General features: G+C 36.9%; 1 protein-coding gene across 1 annotated transcript in view; it reads left to right on the top strand.

Annotated features, from left to right (window-relative positions):
• Positions 1-20,768, top strand: part of RIPK4 (receptor interacting serine/threonine kinase 4) — a 30,934-nt gene extending 10,166 nt beyond the window's left edge. Inside the window, exons 2-8 of the mRNA XM_026713622.2 lie at positions 7,596-7,887; positions 13,692-13,840; positions 14,822-14,871; positions 15,608-15,766; positions 16,848-16,948; positions 17,057-17,312; positions 18,493-20,768. Of these exons, the coding sequence (XP_026569407.1) occupies positions 7,596-7,887; positions 13,692-13,840; positions 14,822-14,871; positions 15,608-15,766; positions 16,848-16,948; positions 17,057-17,312; positions 18,493-19,670 (2,185 nt within the window). The 3' untranslated portion in view covers positions 19,671-20,768. The remainder of the gene's footprint in view (positions 1-7,595; positions 7,888-13,691; positions 13,841-14,821; positions 14,872-15,607; positions 15,767-16,847; positions 16,949-17,056; positions 17,313-18,492) is intronic.
• The last annotated feature ends 736 nt before the right edge of the window (positions 20,769-21,504 follow it).

Here is a 21,504-nt window from a genome sequence, read left to right as displayed (position 1 = left end):
GCAAGTAAATTTACCAAGAGAAGCCAGATATTAGAATTCTACAGCAATGGGACCTATTCAGAAATGCAGTACTTCCAGTGCATTTAATTCAAACATTATCCCTCTCCAGTGTCAAATTCTGAAGAAACTAGCTCTTGGCAGATGCCTGGAACCTATGGCGATCATAGTGATCAAGCAATTGTGAAACCCGAAATAGCTCTTATCCTCTCTTCACACTGGTTTGATTTTGCACACACACTATTCTATGAAGCTATGGCGATTTTCCACTAAACAACTTAGATGGAGGCAGAAAGTTCATTTGTCTTATGTATATTCTGAAGAGCAAGACACATGCTTGCTTCTAATCCTAAATGCATCTACATTGGTCAGACATCTGTGATTTCAATGAGTGGTTTTTCATAGGTTAGCCAATTGTTGCAGCATCATGCATTATCATGTGAAATCTGAATCTAATTTTTCCACATCTTTATCTTTTTAATTCAAAAAGCACTTTTAACATTTTGAAAAAATGGCACCATGATCCTAAAAATGATTGATCTTGATTAATTGGAGTAAATCAGTTTTAAGACTGCTTTATTTTAGCCAATTATAGTTGAGATAAATGATTATTCAAGTTCAACACCACAGTAAGCTATATTTAAATTTGAAGTATACGTTTTCATGGCCACATGAAAAGTAGAAAAATGTCTGTTTGTATTTTCCCAGGGCTTTTCTTTCCTAAAGTAAGTCTGTGTATCAAATATGTATAAAGCTACCTCCAAAAGCCATGATTTGTTTTTGCCATGGTTTATTGAATAAACCAATAACAAACTGAAGTTTTTCAAATGAGAAAAGTAATTATACAGTAGTTTATTCAGTAAGTCCTGGTTTTTACTATTCTTTTCTGCCAGTACCTGAGAAACAAACTGGGCAAAATATAAAAATAATCTAGTATTAAATGGGTTCAGGCAAAGCTGTGTGAAAAATAATGAATTCCATATTTCTGAATTGTGATTTGTAAAAAAATGTATTTCCCTTTTTTAAGGATGGATTTGCATATCATACTAATCCAAACTTGATCATACTGTATTGTAATTCAGTGTTATATGTGAATCAGACCTACTTGCTTACAAATTAGAGCCGAACAATGTACTGTAACTCACCTTGCAACATGACATTCCAGCAAGTAGACAGTGAATGTTCTTGAAATAAAAGATTGCCAAACAATAATCTCTTTCAAAAGAAATTAACTGATGGCTTGCTAACCTACATTTTGGTGTTCATGAGAAACATTCAGCATGCTAAGGGCTATTATAGAAAGCCTATGGCCATATCACTAAACTACAACAATATATTAGAAATCAGTCTCTGTTAAAACTGATAACAGGTTGAGAGTGTTGGAAGAAATATCCATCTGGTTCAGTTCCAAGCTGGGAGAAAAGCACTGGAAACAGGGAGGCTGATTGGAAAGATGGTTTATTGAAGCAGAACCACATGGATAGTACTGGGCAGGTCACCACATGGAGTTGAGAGAAGAGGGTGGCTTTTATATATTCTCTTGGAATTTGAACTTGAGCTTCCTGTTCCTGTGTAAGAACATGCATTCTATTGGCTGCTGTCAGACTCCCATGGGGTTATGCAGGGGTCATAGCTGAGGTTGTCTGAGCTCCCATGTTTGGTTGAAGCTTGCTGGGTGATTCAACATCCTTAGATTGTGCCATGTGGTGAGCTCTACTGCTAGATGGGTTAATCCTATTATGTCCTGGAGGGTCAAGTCTTAATCCCATCACCCTGGAGCTGGAGGTCTTTTGTCTTGTAGATAGGCTGGCCCAGTCTTTCTTAATGGGCGCCAAATATCTGCTGGGGGCAGGGTGCTAGAGCTCTGGGTTTCTGTCTCCCTTAGGATTTTTTATTTCTCTTCTAGGGGAAATATTTTATCCTGCCTTTTTAATATTTCTCAAAATATTTCATACTCCTAGGAGAGGGGTAGGTGCTAGCTTTCTACAAGAGGAATCTTGTTCTGCTGATTATTATAAATTAGAGATCAGCCCTTTATTTTGTAGCTGAAAGGAAAAAAGTGGATAGCATGGGGCCCTTTCATTTGTAGCCCACTGTCTGGGTAAAAGCTGAATTGTTTGATAGTAAGATAAGATTATTAATGACCTGAGCGGAGTTAATGTACAATTGCTCCATCATAAATGCTCAGACTAGTCAACACAAGTCCTTAATTACTTCCTGGAGTCTGTACTGAGATAATACTATACAGTAAGATATTACAGTATCTTCTGAGCTTGACTAAATTAATAACTAACATTGATAGAAGATTTTGCATTATCTGTCATAGATCATTTATTTTAATAGCCTCATAATGGGAAATCAATGTAAATTAAAAGTTTCTAAATCGGAAAACTTTCTTTTCTCTTCTTCCCCTGTAAGAAGCCATTAAATCTACACTTATAATTTTGACTTTATTCCTTTTTTAAGAGAGCAGAAAGTATTTATACATAGAAACCAGGATTTTAATAGAGTTACTAGTTTTTTGTGGTGTTTCACTAATTGGACAAATAAGATAACCTGGATTTAGTAATGTTTTAAAATAATTGTACAGAGGAATTTGTGCTTATTCTTAGAGTATAGAAGACAAAGCACAGAGTAGAAAGCATTTTGTTTGAAATTTGAGAATTGTCCATTCCTGCCAAAGAAATAATAAATAATGGTAATATTTTTTCCACTTAACATTGGCTTTCATATTAAAGAATAAAGAAATATTAATGGCTAAATTGGCCACTTTCAATGGAAATTGTTTAGATACCTAAATTAAGGGTTAATTAAATAGATATTTAATTCATAGTTTGTCATTTAATATCTTTTAAAAGCTTATTCAGAGATTATACACACACACACACACACACATGTGATTCCCTTGAAGTGTTGTAAGCCGCTCAACGTCACCTCATAGCAAGATAGGCAGCAAACAAATTTAATAAATAGAGTAAAATAAAAAAATAAAAAAATTATGCCATCTGAGTACTTTTACACCTAAACTGGCTGTCACCTTCTGCATGAGCTGTACAGTTTTCAACTGCATGGTGATAAAGTGTGAATTAAAAATACAGAACATAGAATAATGCAGTTGGAAAGGACCTTAAAGGTCTTCTAGTCCAACTCTCTGCCCAAGCAGAAGCTCTATATCATTTAGGACAAATAGCTATCTAGTCTCTTCTTGAAAGCCTCCGCTGATGGAGCATCCACAGCTTCTGGAGGCAAGCTGTTCCATTAAATTGTATTCACTGTCAGGAAATTTCTTCTTAGTTCTAGAATAATCCCTTTAATAAGGTGACCAACTTTTTTACAATGAGAAGGAAGACACAAATAAATTGAAGAAAAAAAACCAAAGCCACTTGCACGCGGCGCACTCTCTCAAAACAGTTCTCCTGTGTGGAGCGCATGTGTCTCATAATCACGTCTCGCTGCACTGTACCGAGCCATGATGAATTGCCATGTCAAATACGTCACATCACACACAACGGATTGGATCGGCATCGATCAAATACGGAGATTTACAGATTAGTCTTCAAATATCAAAAAGGAGGACATGTAGGACACTTTTCAAGAGAGGACAGAACTTACAAAAGAAGGACTGTCCTCCCTAAAGGAGGATGGTTGGTCACCTTCCCTTTAATAATCTCCATTACTGCTTCCCCTGCACTTAGGTGGCTTGGAGAAAAGGTTGACCTTTCTCTGTGATAGCCCCTAAAATATTGGTCCCAGTAGGGCTGTAACCAGTGGTGGGATTCAAATAATTTAACAACAGGTTCTGTGGGCGTGGCTATGGGGACGTAGCTAGGTGGTCATGTGAATGGATGGGTATGGCCAGGTTGGGCATGGGTGGGCATGGCTAGTGGTCATGTGATTGGGTGGGCATGGCCAGGTTATCATGTGACTGGGTGGGCATGCCAATTTAGCAGTCCATTTTGCCAATTTAGCAGTCCCTTAAACAATACACAGCAGCCTCCTTTTCTATTCTTTTTAATACTGCATGAAGCTTTTGCTTTAGGTTTTTTTTTTACTGGGGGGAGAGGTTGGCAATGTCTCATGGCTATATTTAAAGGGCCAGCTAATGTCATTGGTGTTGGGAGATTCATTGGCGAGGTGATAATGACTGGATGCATTGTTCACTGGTGCAGTCTCTGGAGTTGGTAAATTGACAGGTGTGGTGAGTGTTAACGGAGAACTCTCTTTGCGCCTTACTTCAATTGGCATGGTGGGCTCAGTTACCAGCAGCTGTCGCCTCACTTGCACTTTCTCATCCAAGCTGCCAGATGTTGCTCTGGTTCTTTCGGCCACAACCACACAGTCTTTTCTTCCAATTTGAGCTATGCCTTGGCACTCGCCGACATGGGAGCCCAGCACTGCGGTCCCTTCACTACAACCAGCAGCCTCTGCTCGCATCAAGAAATCAGCAGCTGGGCAGGAGGAGACAAGGACGGGCGCAAGGTGACAACACCAAGGCTGATGGTGGATACCTTAGTTAAGCTTCATTTCAATATCAAAGAAATCCTGAATCTTAAGGTAGATGGAGCTTGATGATTTATATGTGCTCAGGGACAAGAACTGTTGGCTCTGTTTATGCAGAGACACTCCCTTCTTTCATATCATGTCAAAGCACTGTAATATTTCTCTTTGAAGACATCTCTTTTAAAGGATATTTGTCTCAGGGCAAAAAAAAAGTCATTGTAGAATTCTAGAAAAAGAACCCATCATCTGTTCTCACACTTTATAAAGGACTGGGGTGCAACAAATACTTTTTTCTAAAAGGGTGAGTGGGGTGGGTGGTCCTAAGTCTTAAGAAAACTTGTTTATCAAGTCATCAAGAAGGATATAACTAATCAACACTAAAAACCAGCAGCACTCTGATAGATATTTTTCTTTGAAACACGAACTTGTTAATTATTGTATACCGTAATTTGAATGACTAATGCTGATTTCACTTATTTCCCATGAAATTCTTTCCTGGGGCACGCTAGACTATTCCCTTCAAAAAAAATTGTCTGCAAATTCACTATATAGCAAGAATGATGTAGTATTGTCTCTTAAATGACTCTGTTTTCCATGGTATATTGTAATTCCACCAGTATTATTAGAAGTGGTTATTTTGACCCTGCTTACAATAGTCTCTGTATTTATTTTTAAGTTCCTATCCCTTGTTTTCTTATTTATTATTTTGTTTGCTCAGTGCTATAACTAAAGGCTCTAAACTAGGTGAACTGAGAATGTTTTTCTGTTATTGTATACTAAGGCATTACAAATATTGAAAGGAATGCTTCACTACAACAAAGTTTGAACCAAAGCAGTCTCTCAAATGCCACTCACCCAAAGCTTCCAGGCAATATGAAGTAGTTTATCAAAGGAAATTCCCTTGAATTTTTGCTTTGGTATGGAAGAACAATACGGCCTAGGTGAAGTGAAATTAATTTGCTGTTAAATTTCCCGTATATTCATCTCTTTGAGTTGCCTTCCCTTTATTAGGGAAGACTATTTTTTTAGTATTAGCGCCAGAAAAAGCAAGTTACAAATTCTCTACTTGGTTTTGTTTTGAGTATTAGGAACTATACTGTAAGTGTTACAGGCTATATTTGAAAATAAAAAAAATCTGCTGGAAAAAAACAGTTGGAAGCCACTTCTGTATTCTTTCCAAGAATACCACATGGATGTGTTTATCAAGTCATCGGGAGTTGAATTTACTAAAAAGAAATGTTATTTTTTTTGTATCAGTTATTCATTCAAGCCTATTTTGTGTTCTTACTTTCAGAAAAGTAAATACAGTAACTTACAGTAAATAGCTGATTGCTAATTGTATTACTCAGTGCTCCACATGTTAGTGTTGAAAGAAAAATTCTTCACAGCCATGATTGTGCCTTAGTAGATAATGAAAGGTCCAGTTCCAAGCTGGGAATAAAATTGAGGTTGCTTAAGAAAGAAGGTTTATTGATGAGCTGAACCAACAACAGCAGGCAGTTCTGGGACAGCTGACAAATTAGCTTGATGAGGACAAGGATTTTTATATAGTTTACAGTATTTTGTAATTTGGAGGTTCGCTTTGTGTGCTTTTATTATTTGATTGGTGGTAGGTTAATCCTATTATGTCCTAAAAGTCATGTCCTATCTTTCTTAATCCCATCAGCTGGAGCTGAAAGTGTTTTGTTTATGAATAGATTGGCCCGGATTTCATAATGGGCACAAAATATCCATCTCTAAAGACTTAAGGCATCTTCTGCAGGCTGTTGGGGCCGCTTTCTTTAAAAATTTTCTCCATTTCTCCTTTGGGGAAATGTAATATTCTGCCTCTTTTAATATTCCACCAAATATTTCAATCTCTGGGGTGGGGGCTTCCCATAATTCCCCTCTTTTGGGCTATATATATTTACATATATTGCTGAACCTATGCACTGTCAGAATGGTCTCTGCCCTTTCTGGCACATCATGAGGGATATTTGGCTGGCATTCTTAATTGGGAGGTGATTTTGCAGGCTACAGGGGCAAGGGAAAATAGACTGGTGGAGGCAGCAGAGAAGGATTCCCAGAATGATTATGGCAGTCATCCTGAAAAGGAGAGTTTCCTACCCATGAAGGTCTAGCTGTCAGGGCAAAAGTTCTGTTAAATAGAAAAGAAATTTATAGTATTCTGTGAGTTTTCAGTCAGGTTGAAGCAAGCACATGTCCCAAAATTCTTCACAGCCATGATTGTGCCTTAGTAGATAATGAAAGCTTAGTAGATAATGAAGCCCATTTTCAAGGGTTGATTCTTGAACCTGCCTTAGCTCTTAGTTTAATGCATCCAGGGCTTGTGATGTCAAATTGAATTTAGCCAGTGTGCAAGCCAGGCTATTAATATTTCTGAAACTGCACACAGCAAGCCCTAGGACTACCATAAATGTGACCACCAGTGCAACATATTCTGCCTTACTGGGCAACCGGGCAGCATCATTTGTGGGTCACAATCAGGGTTTGAGGTTTGGAGATCTCTTTTCTGCTACCTCTTCAGTGAGGGCATATGGATTGTTAATCGCCTGAGGGAGAAATGACATCCTCCCCCAATGGAATTGTCAGGAAGGTATGCATGCATAGGCCTTAGTGCCACAGAGCAAGAACCAGCCTAGAGGAAGCTTTATGTGAAGGTAGGTGAAGGGAATAGCTTCACTGTGACTTTGAATGGTGTGGATGTGCAGCTACGCCTACAAGTTAGATAGTCCCCAAATTTTGACGTAACTATTTATAATTTATCATTGACATTGAACTTTTTTAAAAAGAAATGAAATAGGCTTTCTTGTTTGCTTTTCTCAAGTTGGAAGATGTTCTTCCAAATCTAAACACAGATACAGACAAAATGTATTATTGATGAATGGACTTATGGACTAAGTTTGCAGCTAGATTTGGTTTCAACCATACTTGATATTCTGCTCTTTAAATAATAGAATGAATGAATACACTTCTGTTTTTGTAGATTAAATTTCCATTAATTTTTTTAAAAAATGTTTTCTTCAAAATATCAGAGCTATTAAAAGTCAAGTACATCACTTGTAAACTAAATCATGTATTTCACATTTTCTGTCTAGGGAGCGTATGGAACTATTGGAGGAAGCAAAGAAAATGGAAATGGCAAAATTTCGTTACATTCTTCCAGTTTATGGCATTTGTAAAGAGCCTGTAGGGTTGGTCATGGAATACATGGAAACGGGATCTTTGGAGAAGCTCCTGGCCTCTGAACCGCTTCCCTGGGAGCTACGTTTTCGAATTATCCATGAAACAGCTGTAGGCATGAACTTCCTTCATTGCATGTCCCCACCTTTACTTCACCTGGATCTTAAGCCAGCCAACATCCTGCTTGATGCCCACTATCATGTTAAGGTAAGTCACAGTCTTTCAGAATACGATTCCCCATGTTATGCCAATCGGTTCAGGATGAGAGGAAAGCTTCACTTAATATAAATTTGCAATTGTCATGCAAGACTTTTTTGTAAGCTTAGTAGCAAACTTAAAGATACCGATGTATGGGCTAAGAACATCTACAATTACCTTACAAATTAACTAAAAGAAATTGGAATGAAAAAAAGTATGGCATTTACCTTGCCCATGAAAGCATTTATTCCAAAGAAAAAGCGTATTCACTTACCACTGTCTTTTAAAACAATGTATTTATTGTATTTATTGATCAAATTTATACTGTATAATTATATCTCACTATATAAATGATTCTGAGCAGCTGACAAATAAAAAAATCATAAAAATCCTTACAATAGATAGATAGATAGATGATAGATGATAGATAGATAGGTAGATAGATAGATAGATAGATAGATAGAGAGAGAGAGGGGGGGGGAGGGAGGGAGGGAGAGAGAGAGAGAGCTCCATGTAGAACATCTTGCAGTAATCCATGTAGAAGATGACCAGGGCATGAGTGACTAAGAGAAAGGCTTCCCAGTCCAGGAAAGGATGCAACTGACTGACATGAAGGAGTTGTGAGTCCAGTTGGATCCCCAGATTGTGCACTAGGTCCAGCCGGAGCATTGTAACTGCATCCAGGATCAAAGAAGCTAAGGCCCTAGATAGAAAAGAGCCCCACACCCACAGCAACTCAAGGGTTCAGTTGACACCTGTTGTTCCCTATCCAGATCTCCACAGCCTCCAAGCTCTGTGAAAGAACATCCATGACTAAGTGGACTTTAAAAATTATTGAATATTTACTTACCAGGACATTGTTAAAATTATAAAATTATATCAGTGGAGATATTCATAAGTTATAGTCATCATATGTGCATTTTGTCTGGCCCTGCTTGGGCTTGTGAAAACTCTAGTTTCAAAACAGAACACAAATGCAAGTAAAAAAAATCACAAGTATGCATTTACAAGAATGTAACAAAGTTGAAAGAGAAAAGGAAGCAGGTGAGAATCCTTGGATCCAAGTCTATGCCCTATCTCTCATTTGCATAATTACATGTGACAACTAAATAAACAGAAGTCATAGCAACAGGGCTTAATTTTTAATCAAAGTTTATTATTTGCCAAACAATACTTCCTTCATTATAATCCTGTATAAAGAGTCATTAAGATGTAGCTGGTATTTCCCAACAGCAATCTAGTTGATGTCTAGAATTGTTAACCACTTCGTCTTTAAGTTTGGAAGTCTGCTGCATACATCACAACCAATATCTTTCTTCAGTCAATTTAGAGCTTCCCATTCTAATGAATGGCTTGAATTCTGGGCATGAGTTGACTTGCTAAAGTAGAGTAGATAAATTACTTTGAAAATGATTTTTGAAAGCAGGCTCTGGAATTTGGGCTCTAAATAGGTATTCAGATTCCTTTTTCTTGCAACAATCCAATACGTGAATAGACATAGTCTCCATAGTTGTTCACAGTCATATTTGCGATATGTATGTCATAAGAGGTGTAGTGCTGCTGTTACCAGACTAGCTTCCTATGATTGGGTTATGTATCCCCAACGCACTTAGAGGAAGGGCTGATTTCCTCTAAGGAGCAGTTAATGTATGGTTGAAGTCCATTTTCTATCATCTCTATCTGAATGACTGAGGGATGATGAGTGAAGCTGGGATTTGTAGTTCAGTAACATTTGGAGGGGATATATTGTCCACCCCGAGCTTGTATAAAACTGACTCAGGCTTTTAAAAATGATATCTTAGGTAAATAAATTAATAAGGAATCTTAAGTTATTTTCCGAAGGATGAGTGGTGACACGGTTGCTCTTGTTCTGATATAAAGTTTTATGTGATTGGTTTCCTTCTATTGTAAACTAATAATGTGCCTAGTACATTATCTAGCTTGCATCATCATGATATTTCTTCCAATAATCTTTTGGTCTCAAACAGGCTATCATTTTGAAAGAATTGTGTTATTCAGTAAACTTTGGAAATCTCATATTTTAGGTTGAATGCAAAATCTTGAATCACTGCTTTTGATCCTATCCAATTGTAGCCTAATTGAAATTTGTGTGTCTGTGAGAGAGGGAGGGAGAGAGGGAGGGAGCGAGGGAGAGAGATATTCCCGTTGCTCTTAACAGGGGATATATGAGTAAATATTACATATGCTGTAAAAGAAAAATCTTTAAGGCATCCAATTTTAAAATTGTATAGCTCTTAGAACAGGGGTGGGGAACTTTGGCCCTTTTATGACTTGTGGACTTCAACTCCCAGGATTCCTGAGCCAGCCATAGTTCCTCACCTCTGTCTTAGGATACTGCTCTTTTTGTTAATGTGTAGGAGCGTTTCATAAGACACTGAATACTTCATGTGCTTCATTTGTCAGTTCATCTAGATATGTAGGGATGTCCACGTTACAAGCTTGTGCTTTAAAAATATAGATTCATACTGAGAACTCAGAAATGCTCACTGATTCTTAATGGCTTTCTCAAAATATATGAACCATTATAACTGGTTAATATGCATTCTGTTCTCAGTAGGAATCAAATTTCATGGTGTTTTTGATGTTGTGATTTTTTTTTTGCTATTTAACTAGCAAAAGCAGGAAAAAATAAATAATTTCAAATCCGGTTTTTTCTTTCACCAACTAAATTTAAATTTCCCTGATTTTTTTCTAATTTTTCCTCACCTTTTTATAATCTAAACTCTTTACAAAAACAGTGAAGTTATATTTATACCCATTATCTCTTTCCTTTCTTCCTTTCTGCTCCTGCTACTTTTGCTACTTCCTTGTTGTTAATTTATAATTAAAAGTGTTTTAGTTCCCCAATCCATTTATTCTGTAAACAGCATGTAATCATTAGCTAATAATGGTGCTTTACCATCTGGCTAGCTTTTAAAAATCCATATGTTTGCAATAGTGTATACATAATATCTATCCTAACTTTGGAATGATAAATTAGAAGTCAAAATAAAGAGTCCTTAATCAGTAATTACCAGAACATTCTGTTTTTTTCTCATCTCTGATTCTTATTCCCTCCAGATTGCAGTCCATACATATATAGGTAGTCCTCAACCTACAACCACAATTAAGCCCAACATTTATGTTGCTAAGCAAGACAGTTGTTAAGTGAGTTTTGTCCCATTTTGCAATCTTTCCAGCCACAGATATTAAGTGAAATACTGCAGTTGTTAACTTAGTAATATGATCGTTAAATGAATCTGGCTTCCACATTGACTTTGCTTGTCAGAAGATGATCACATGACCCTGGGACCCTGCAAAGATCATAAATATGCATCAGTTGCCAAGCATCTGAATTTTGATCATGTGACCATGGGGATGCTGTAAAGGTCTAAATGTGAAAAATGATAATAAGTCACTTTTATTAGTGCCATTATAACTTTGAACGGTTATGAAATGAACTGCTGTAAGTCGAAGACTACCTGTATGTGAAATCAATTGAATTTAACTTGACAGGGTTTCTGAATAGACATGTTTTCCTGGTATGGCTTCTACTGCACATTATTTTATCCTAAATGCTAGCTGATAACCCGGCGTTGCCCAGATATTTATTTATCCCAATCCTGTATTAGACAGGAAAAGGAATGAATTATATCTATAGTGTCAGATCAAAGTAATAGTAGAGTATTTAAATTATAAACTTTTTTTAAAAGAACCAATCCACCTTACCAGAAGGGGTGCCCTTGTGGAGTACTGTGAAGCTATTACCATGGCAACTCCACTGTGCTGTACAGTAGAAGCCATTTTAAGGCACAACAGGCTGTATCCTAACAGAACTTGAATCCAAAATGCACGCTATCACTGTCAACAGTACTGTGATTTGATACTATAAATATACTCCATTCCTTTCCAGTTCAGTGGCCCAGATGTTCCAGAGTTATGCTGGAACACACACATACACACCACACACACCACGAGGGGCGTTAGAGATGTTTTATCACCACAGTATTTTTTTTCCAAAGAGTAAGTCATCTGTGTACCAAATTTGATTGAAATTGCTCGAGGCATTCCAGAGTTATGCTGGAATGCATGCACGCACACACACACACACACACACACACACACACACACACACACACCGAGGAGTGTTAGGAGTGTCTTACCCCCACAGTATTTTTTTCCAGAGAGTAAGTCATCAGTGTACCAAGTTTGGTTGAAATTGCTTGAGGCCTTTTATAATTGAGTCTTATGACAAGGGGTTTATTTCTTTATATACTGAGGAAATGGAAAGCTATTGTATAACTTTACACAAGGTACCATTAGTTGATATGCTGGCATTATACAAATTCTTAGGATTTAGAGAATGTAAAGGCAGTACTTCTGCAAATGGTTACAGAAGCATGGATGATTAACAGCAACTATTTTGAGACTGCTGAATTGTTTTTTTTTTCACCCTTTGAATATCTTCTGTATTGGGAACAAAGATTATATTTTTGTTTTGAAACCTAAATCAATCAACTACAAATTTGGAGAAGTATTGCTCATATTTTACAAAAGAATTCTCTGACACTGGGCTGGCTATAGAGGGGGGTGGGAATTTTTTTTTCCTTATAATAAAGCTTTTTTGTTTATTCTCTGGACCAACATATTCACTAACATTTAGGCAAAATTAATCCTTCTGAGTCATTCACTCAGCCTGTTAAAATCTGTCATGTCTTTTTGAAATGCTAATTGCTTGGAGAGAAAAATAGCATCAATTTTTGAGAAAGAGTGCAATTGGGAATTTAGTTAGAATTAAGCACTTAGGATGAAATGATCTCAGTATTTGATTTCTCCCTACCAAAAATGGAAGAGTTTAAAAAAATAATTTTGACTGGACTTGTACTCCACAAGATGTGCTTGTTGTGGTAAAAGGGGAAAAACATTTTTGGTGTCACAAGGACAAATTGTATAATAGCCTGAGTTTCTTTGGATCAAAATCTCGTTTATCAACTACTTGAAAAGGTACACCGAATAACATATGTACAATATACACATGGAAGAAACTGAAAGTGTGGAAAATGAAATGCAAAAAGCAATGATAGTTGCCTTTCACAAAACCATTGCATTTTGAAATCACAAACATGCATGCTTGCATTGATGAGCTGATTAACTCATAGAATGTTACATAATAAAATGCACACACAACCTTTGTCCCTGTTTGAAAAATTATAGCTCACTTATTTTATGTTGAAATTTCTGTTTGGGGTTTCTTTACTTAAGAATAGAAGCAGTACAGAAGTTTAAGTGTTCTTTACTTGAAGGAGGGATATTTTCATTTTTTTACGGAAGATTAGTATTTCTGCCTTTTTGTCTTATCTGGAAGGCAAAAATGCATTGATAATAAATAACTGGGCATATTTATTTTAAACTTGAACACATGTGCATTTATATAAGTTCAGCATTCTATATTTCTTAGATTAGTGCTGGGTTAGGGTTGTATACTTGTATATAGTGATATATTCATAGGAGTTTGTCTTGTAATAAGATGGGAACTATAACATTTGCTATGATTATCAGAAGAATTTAAAAAGTGAACACACTAGGAAGTAACCAAAATGATTTTTTGACAGCATTGGCTTGATACTTATTTGAATAGGCTATTTCTGCTATTAGTCATCTACTTTGGTTGTTTGGTTGGTTTTTGCCAATTATGGACTGCATGGGGATAAGTTGGGTTCACATTTTTGCTTTCCAGTTGTACATAGTGGTCTAGGAATGCAAAATAGGAAGATGGAATATTTGGGAAAAATGAAACCTCTCATTTTTATCAGATTTCAGACTTTGGATTGGCCAAGTGCAATGGGCTTTCTCATTCTCATGATCTCAGCATGGATGGACTTTGTGGCACTATTGCATATCTGCCACCAGAACGAATTAAAGAGAAGAATAGATACTTTGATACAAAGCATGACATATATAGGTAAGTGTCTACAGTATTCTGTTTTTCTCCCTTTCCTTTCCTTGTTGTATGAATTTCTCATTGGTAGATGCTAGTCACAGCCCAGGTATCTTAAATGAAATAAAACTGGATAGAGTGTGGGATAATTCAACCTGTAGCAAGCCCAGTGCTATGAAACCTTCACCAGCTTTGAAGAGAGTTGCTTCCAAAAACTGATTTAAAAACTGTCACTGGAATCACAGAATAATACCCATAGTTACCTGAACAGTGGATTTCCAGTGCCTCTATTGTATTAGACTCTGCACTTGCAGTCTGGGATTGTAGAGCCATCTCTGTTTCCAAATTGAACCAGTGTGTCATGTTTGAACCTGAAGGACTACCACACGGACTATTGCAAGAGAATTCTTATGTTCTTGAAATCTTGACATTTTGGATCTGATAATCGGATGTAATTACCGTATTTCCCCATGTATAAGCACCCCCTTTGTATAAGCCACCCCCCCAATTTTTGGACTGTGAAGTTTTGAAAAAAATATTTTATTAGAGAAACAAGTTATGAAGAAAGAAAATTTACAAAGAAACAAAATTCGACGTCTAGATCTACAACTTCGGTCATGACGCCGAAAGCGGTGCGGGCGACGCTAGCAATCTACGCATCGGAACGAGAGTAGGAACGAAGCATTCAGGCCGATGCCTAGCGTATGCATTTCTTTCGCGTACTCGCACTCGTAATCGTATCATCACGTACAATTTTTACAAAAAAGTATAGCATACTGCTGGAAAACCAGTTTATTCCTACTTTATTATTTTATGCATTTTTCACGTATAAAAAGTGTACCTGCTTTGTATATGCCACCCCCCTACTTTTTGGGCTTGAAAATTTTGGAAAAAAGGGGTGGCTTATACATGGGGAAATACGGTAGCTTTATAGGATGTTATTGTAAACACAGCATGCTATATGCATTAATGGTTTTATAAAGGTATTAATTATGTCTTTTGCAGCTTTTCCATTGTTATCTGGGGAGTTCTGACACAGAAGAAGCCCTTTTCAGGTAAGCAGAATGTTTCTTCTTGCGAATCACAGTATCAATGACTATGTCAGACAGAATTCCTCCCTGTACAAAATGTGTTTATTGTGATATGGATACCCTTCATAATATCCTGCCGTAATAACTGATTGCATTCATCCATTCCAACTAGTAAAATATTGTCCATATCATATGAGAATGGCTTTCCTGCTATTGTTTCTCTCTTAAAACCCATCCTGGGAGTCATCAGATGTGAGAAATTCCAGAAAGGAATATGGCATTTACCATTTGTGCTAGTCATGGAGGTATATGAGATGAAGTCTCGAAAGAAAGAACAGTTGAATTATATGGAGTTGCTTATAATGTGAGATAGCATGTAAAAAGGCCAACTAAGTGACTTCTGCCACCAGTATTGGCTCTAGGCATTATTACTTTAAGGATTATGGATTTACAGCTATTGAAAAGAAATGCACTGGGTGTATTTTCCATGCTCTGGCTCCAACATTGAGCCTCTGATTCTTTTAATGCGTCCATGTATACTGTTCATCTTTTTGTTTCATCCTGTTCAAATAGGGTAGGAAAACTATCCAGAACAGCCCATTTATAGATAAGTAACATATATACCATGTTACTACATGTTGAAAGATTAGACATTTTTTAAAAAGAATCTGATGGGTGGAAAAACGTCTGCCTGGAACTAGACAGGGAATCTTAAAAGGAAGCACCAACCAGATATGTATTTTCTGCTTTCCATCTGTAGAAGAAAATAACATTCTACATATTATGGTGAAAGTGGTTAATGGTCATCGCCCTGAACTGCCATCTGTCTCAAAATCCAGACCTCGCGCATGTAATAACTTGATCAAACTGATGCAAAAATGCTGGCAAGATGACCCTAGCAAGAGGCCAACATTTAAAGGTAAACTTTGCTTCTAATCAAATTCCTTGGTAAAACAATGAGTCATTTCAGAGTAAAAGCCTATATTAATCCCCAGTGGAGCCCCACCAAAATCTTGTTAAAAATGATGAATACAGAATATACACAATGCATTATTGTGCTGGCAATAGTCAGGGAACATCCTATTACAGGAAGAGGATTACAGGAGAACTTGTCTAAACATGAATAATTGGTTCAGGCATCAGATGTGTACCAAACTAGTTAACTCCCCAAATCGTTGCCTAGGGTGGAACTTTCTCATCTGAATTAGCTTTGCTACAATATATTCAACACAAAGCAAACATATTAGAAGCCTTATTTATGACTCTGGCTTCAGTGGTGCAAATTAGTTCTGAATGTTTAAACAGCATTGAGATGCCATAGCAGGGCCAACCAAACCTGAGGTGAGATTCTCACCCTCCAATCCATGTACTTAATTGGCATTTGAATCTACCTTTTTTCCCAATTAAAAGGAGAAATAGGGAGCTGCTCAATTGCCTTCTCCATAAAGTGCAGCACCTGGTGCCCAGGGCAACAGCCTCATTCTGGATGACAGAAAGCTAGCAATACAGTTATCTTGCAAATATCTTTTGAGGGGGAAGTGGGAATAAGAGTCAGAAAAGTATTGGCAGCTCTTTCTAAAAATACTTACATTTAAAATAAACTTTGATCCTCCTGCAATTATCGATCTTCCCTGTTCCCCAGTTTGTGGTACAGATTAAAATATGGTTGTACATTTCTTTTTAAAATGTGGAACTGGCATTCAGTATTTTGCTTCAGTTGAAGAAATCAGAATCACACTGTATTATATTTATAGTGCAGAAGTTCTTCATAGTTGTGTGTTGAGAGAGATTTAAAAAAAAAACCCAATGGGAAGGTGTGTATTGAGCTGGTGAAAATGGTTGTTCCTTTGTGTTTATTTTATTTTATTGGAGAAGTTAACTGAGCTACTGGGCAAGGCAAAACAACTAATCATTATCTGAATTATCTGTAAAACATACTTTTAGTGAAAAGAGAGGCCTACAGCAAGTGTGAAGAAAATAAATTGTATCTTTTTTTTCAGAAATTACTTCTGAAACAGAAGAGCTCTGTGAAAAACCAGAGTATGAGAATAAGCAAATGACACTTGAGGAGGCTGCAAAGGCTTCTCAGAGCTATCCTAAGGTATTTATTCGAGCAACATATGGAAAATTGGGTGAACTTTAATATGTTCTCTTATCTTTCACTCAACTTGTATTTTAATTTGGAATGTTTCTTTTCCCCATTTTCCAGGAGATGTCCAGTATTTCCCAGCTAAAACAAGAACCTGATCCTGCATCAGTTAAAGATTACAGCCTGTCTGAATTGTTGTCCCAGCTGGACTCAGGAATTTCACAGACGGAACAGCCTGAGGAGCTCAGTCGCAGTGCATCTGAATCTAGGCTAGCCACCAGTGACAAGAGGTTGTCAGGAGTGTCTTCTGTAGACTCTGCCTTTTCTTCACGAGGTTCCCTGTCACTGTCATTTGAGAGAGAGAATTCTGGAAGTGGTAAGTTTTGTTGGCAAGATGTAGTCAAATGTATATATTTGAGGTAAGGGCAAAATAATTCAGAAAGAGATGGTAACTGATGTGATTGAGGCAGCACAAAGCACCCTCTGGTCTTTTCTCTTTTTTTTTTTGCATGACGCTTGGCTGTATGAATTGCTTGACATGTTGCATATGAATTCCTAAATGCATTTGCTGTCATGTTCTGGACTATGATCTTGGCAATTCATTAGCTAAATAGGCTATCTGGATGTTATTCTATTTGCAATTGCCAAGGAGTTATAGGAAAAGTGTTTCTATGCAAGGAGAGACTTTATTGATTTAGGTCAAGTGCCTCTATATTAGCTTTCCATACTTTTAAGAAAACAGGGATAGTTGCCAAAATTCACTACCTGAACTAGTTTTTCAAAATATATCAAATATGTGAACTTTATAATTTGGAATACCAACTTGTGGTTCCTCCTTTAGTTTTTGAGAGCCATGTTCATGATCAATGCAATATATGGGTTTTACAGCTAAGGCTGTAAAAGGATAGTTGAGGCACCAGACACTGAAGAACACATAACTGTGATTAAATGTTTACTTATATTGAATATTTAGGGCCAGTTTGGTGTAGTGGTTAATGCATCGAGCTAGAGGCCATGAGTTCTAATTCCACTTTAGCACAAAGCCAGCTGAGTAACTTTGGGTTAGTCAGTATCTCAGCCCCAGGAAGGAAGGAAGGAAGGAAGGGCAAACCTCTTCCGAAAAACTTGCCAAGAAAACTGTTGGGACTTGTCCCAGTAGTTTTTGAGAATTGGATACAACTGAATGAAAAATATTGAATATTAGAATATTTCTTATACTTAAATATTTAAGAATGTGTCAAAAAGCTAAACTAACTTTAGTTCTGTGGATGACCATGTGCCTTCTTCCATGTGCAAACTAATTTGAGCGTATGTAGGACAACAAGCCCAAAAGATAAATGAATAAATAATAAATACTAATAGATACCAAAGTATGAATAGTGAGATAAAACCATGGAAAATTTGCCTTAGTGTCAAAAAAGTGTGAGGAGTACAGCATTTCCCAATTGGAAGTATCAGAGGGAAGCTGTCATATTTTACCTAATGGAACTCTTGAGCCTTTTGTGTTTCTGTGAAAACTGGATTGAAATAGAATGTTTTGTTTTTTGCTTCTCCAGACATTGGAACCACAGATATCCAGAAGAGAAAGCTGGCTGAGGCAATCACATCTGGAGACACTAGCAAACTGATGAAAATTCTTCAGCCTCAAGATGTAGACCTCATTTTGGATGGGAATGGTGGCCTTCTTCATTTGGCTATTGAATCAGGCCAAGAGGAATGTGTTAAGTGGCTACTCCTGAACAATGCCAATCCCAATCTGACCAATGGGAAAAGCTCAACACCCCTTCATATTGCGGTGGAGAAGAAGAACAAAAGCATTATTGAGCTGCTTCTCACAAGGAAAATTAATGTGAATGCCAAAGATGAAGATCAGTGGACAGCTCTTCATTTTGCAGCCCAAAATGGGGATGAACTAATCACAAGAATGTTGCTTGAGAAGAATGCCTTGCTGAATGAAGTGGACTTTGAAGGAAGAGCACCAATCCATGTTGCTTGCCAACATGGTCAAGAGAACGTAGTGCGTATCTTTCTGAGAAAAGGGATTTATGTTGATGTCAGAGGAAAGGATAATTGGGTGCCTTTACATTATGCTGCATGGCAAGGCCACTTACCCATTGTGAAGCTTCTGGCCAAGCAACCTGGAGTCAATGTGAATGCACAGACTGTAGATGGAAGGACTCCTCTTCATTTGGCAGCCCAGAGAGGACATTACAGAGTTGCTCGAATACTAGTAGAACTGCAGTCAGATGTCAACATAAGAAACACATTTCTTCACACTGCCCTTCATGTAGCTGCTGAAACTGGCCACACTAGCACTTCTAGGCTGCTTCTTAATCGTGGGGCAGATATAGAAGCAACAACAGCAGAAGGCTGTACTGCCCTTCACCTAGCAGCTCGTAATGGCCATTTATCCACAACCAAGCTGTTGATAGAAGAAGGTTCCAATATCCTGGCAAGGGGTCCTTTAAACAGGACAGCACTGCATCTTGCTGCTGAAAATGGACATGATGAGGTGGTAGAGGTCCTTGTCAACCCAGAAAATATAAATGATTCAGATGAGGAAGGGTTGGTGCCTCTGCATCTTGCTGCAAAAGGTGGACACACACAAACAGCTGAAATTCTGTTAAACCATGGGGCCTGCATCAATATGCAGAATTTTGCATTTCAGACCCCTCTGCAGTTAGCTAAACAAAATGGGAGCAACACTATTATCACGCTGCTCAGCCAGAGATAGGGGATTGCTTTCTGAAAAGTGTAGGACAGGCTAATGATGACCATAGCATGAGTATCTCCTTAAACTTCACATATAAGTCTGGCTTCCATGTTAACAGAAGCTACTTCTTGATGTGGCAATTCAGTCTAATAAACTGAGCAGGCAAGGGAATAAGAGTCATAAGGTCTCACACTTCTGTGTAAAGGAGCACTGAGTAAGCCTTTGGGGAAGATATGATGTTCTTTCCCCATAATTCAACATCATGGGTGTTGGCTCACTGGAAAGTTGATATGAAGCAATTAGAGAGAGAGAGAGAGAGGGTTATCCATTGTTCTTTTCAGTGTAAAGTCAGTTTCTAATATTTCAATCATTTTTTACATTCAATGGGTGAGGTATCTTTAAATGTCACTCTGGATTGGTTTTTTAAAATTGATTTTTCCTTGACTATTTACAAGATGCATGAATCAATACAAGTATCTGCATTCCTGAAAAAGTACTGCAGGGGTAATTGTCCTAAAGCCACATAGAAATTAAAATCCCAGTTTTATTATTGAAAAAAGTAAGAAGTGCCTATTTCAAAACTACACATTTCTTGTTCTCTGATGGTCAGTTTTTCCATGATCGTTATTATCAGCTAATGTTTACAATAACAATTGTGAGCACCCCTATGTTAATTAGAAAATCATTTCTAATATGCAGTACCAGCTTCTGTATATATACAGTGTATATGCATAATATTTCAACATTCAACATGTGATTAAATGGAAGAAAGCACAAGTACAATAACATTTGTACAAGTGTGCAGAAGCACATGAAAATTTTATTTCATTAAATTTAAGAATAGATTGTGACTATGTTGCTTTTTAAGTGTTGTAAATTACTGAACCACAGGTATAGCAATGTCTCCAAAACAGATTTATCATGTATAATAGACTAATATAAAAATATACTGTGTATATAATTCAGGACATTACATGCTCTTTTTTCTACAGAAGAAAATGGAGGCTTTTTAGATCTGGGTATGTTTTAATACACCTTTTGTAATGTTCATTATTTTCAGAAGTTCACATTTGGTCTGTTTTACCAATAAAATAAGTTGTAAAATGGCTTTTGAGAAAACAGTTGTTGTGCTTTATTTTTAAAGAACAATTGTGCTTTATAACTTTATTTTTGTTTGCTTATATCATAGAAATATTTTGCCAAGGAATATTCCCATCATACAGAATGAGACTTGATTGCCCATTGCATGCTATAATGATCACTTTCCAAAATTGGTGCCCCACTAATCAAATACATTTGATTACAATTCTTATTATGCCCTACCAGTATAGCCAATTGATTTATTTTATTTAAAACATTTATATAGCCACCCGTCTTAAACCAAACTGGTCATTTATACCAAGACTAGAACAATATATACACAATAAAAGCATGTTATTGGTCATAGTCAATATATCTGGAATATATCAGATTAGGAAGGCTGTTCCAAATCAAGTACAAATAATAGCTACATGGATTCTCATGTTTGGTTTAAAAAGAATTCACTTAGCTGATTGAATGGTGATTTTGAAATGTGAGAATGCTGTTTCTACCGAAACACATTTTATTTTGCCAGTAAGAGTCAGTAGGCTTCTAATAGTTCCTAGCTACTCAAGAATACTAGCTGTAGAAAGCAGCAGACTGTGTGGAGACTGCTCATAATAAACTATGAATTTCAACATCTTCTTAAATAAAATGGTAATCGAAAAAAAGATTATACTTGGTCTTTATTGTTACTTAGTATAGGATTGGGGAGAGGGTGTTAACATTTAAATTAGGTTTAAGGAATGGTGTTATATTGTCAATTATGAAGGAA

Source organism: Pseudonaja textilis, chromosome 7 (assembly GCF_049901715.1).
Source record: "Pseudonaja textilis isolate UNSWEBS1 chromosome 7, rPseTex1.2, whole genome shotgun sequence".
Taxonomy (NCBI): domain Eukaryota; kingdom Metazoa; phylum Chordata; class Lepidosauria; order Squamata; family Elapidae; genus Pseudonaja; species Pseudonaja textilis.
Note: the sequence above shows the minus strand (reverse complement) of the source record. Positions and strands in the feature narration are given on the sequence as shown.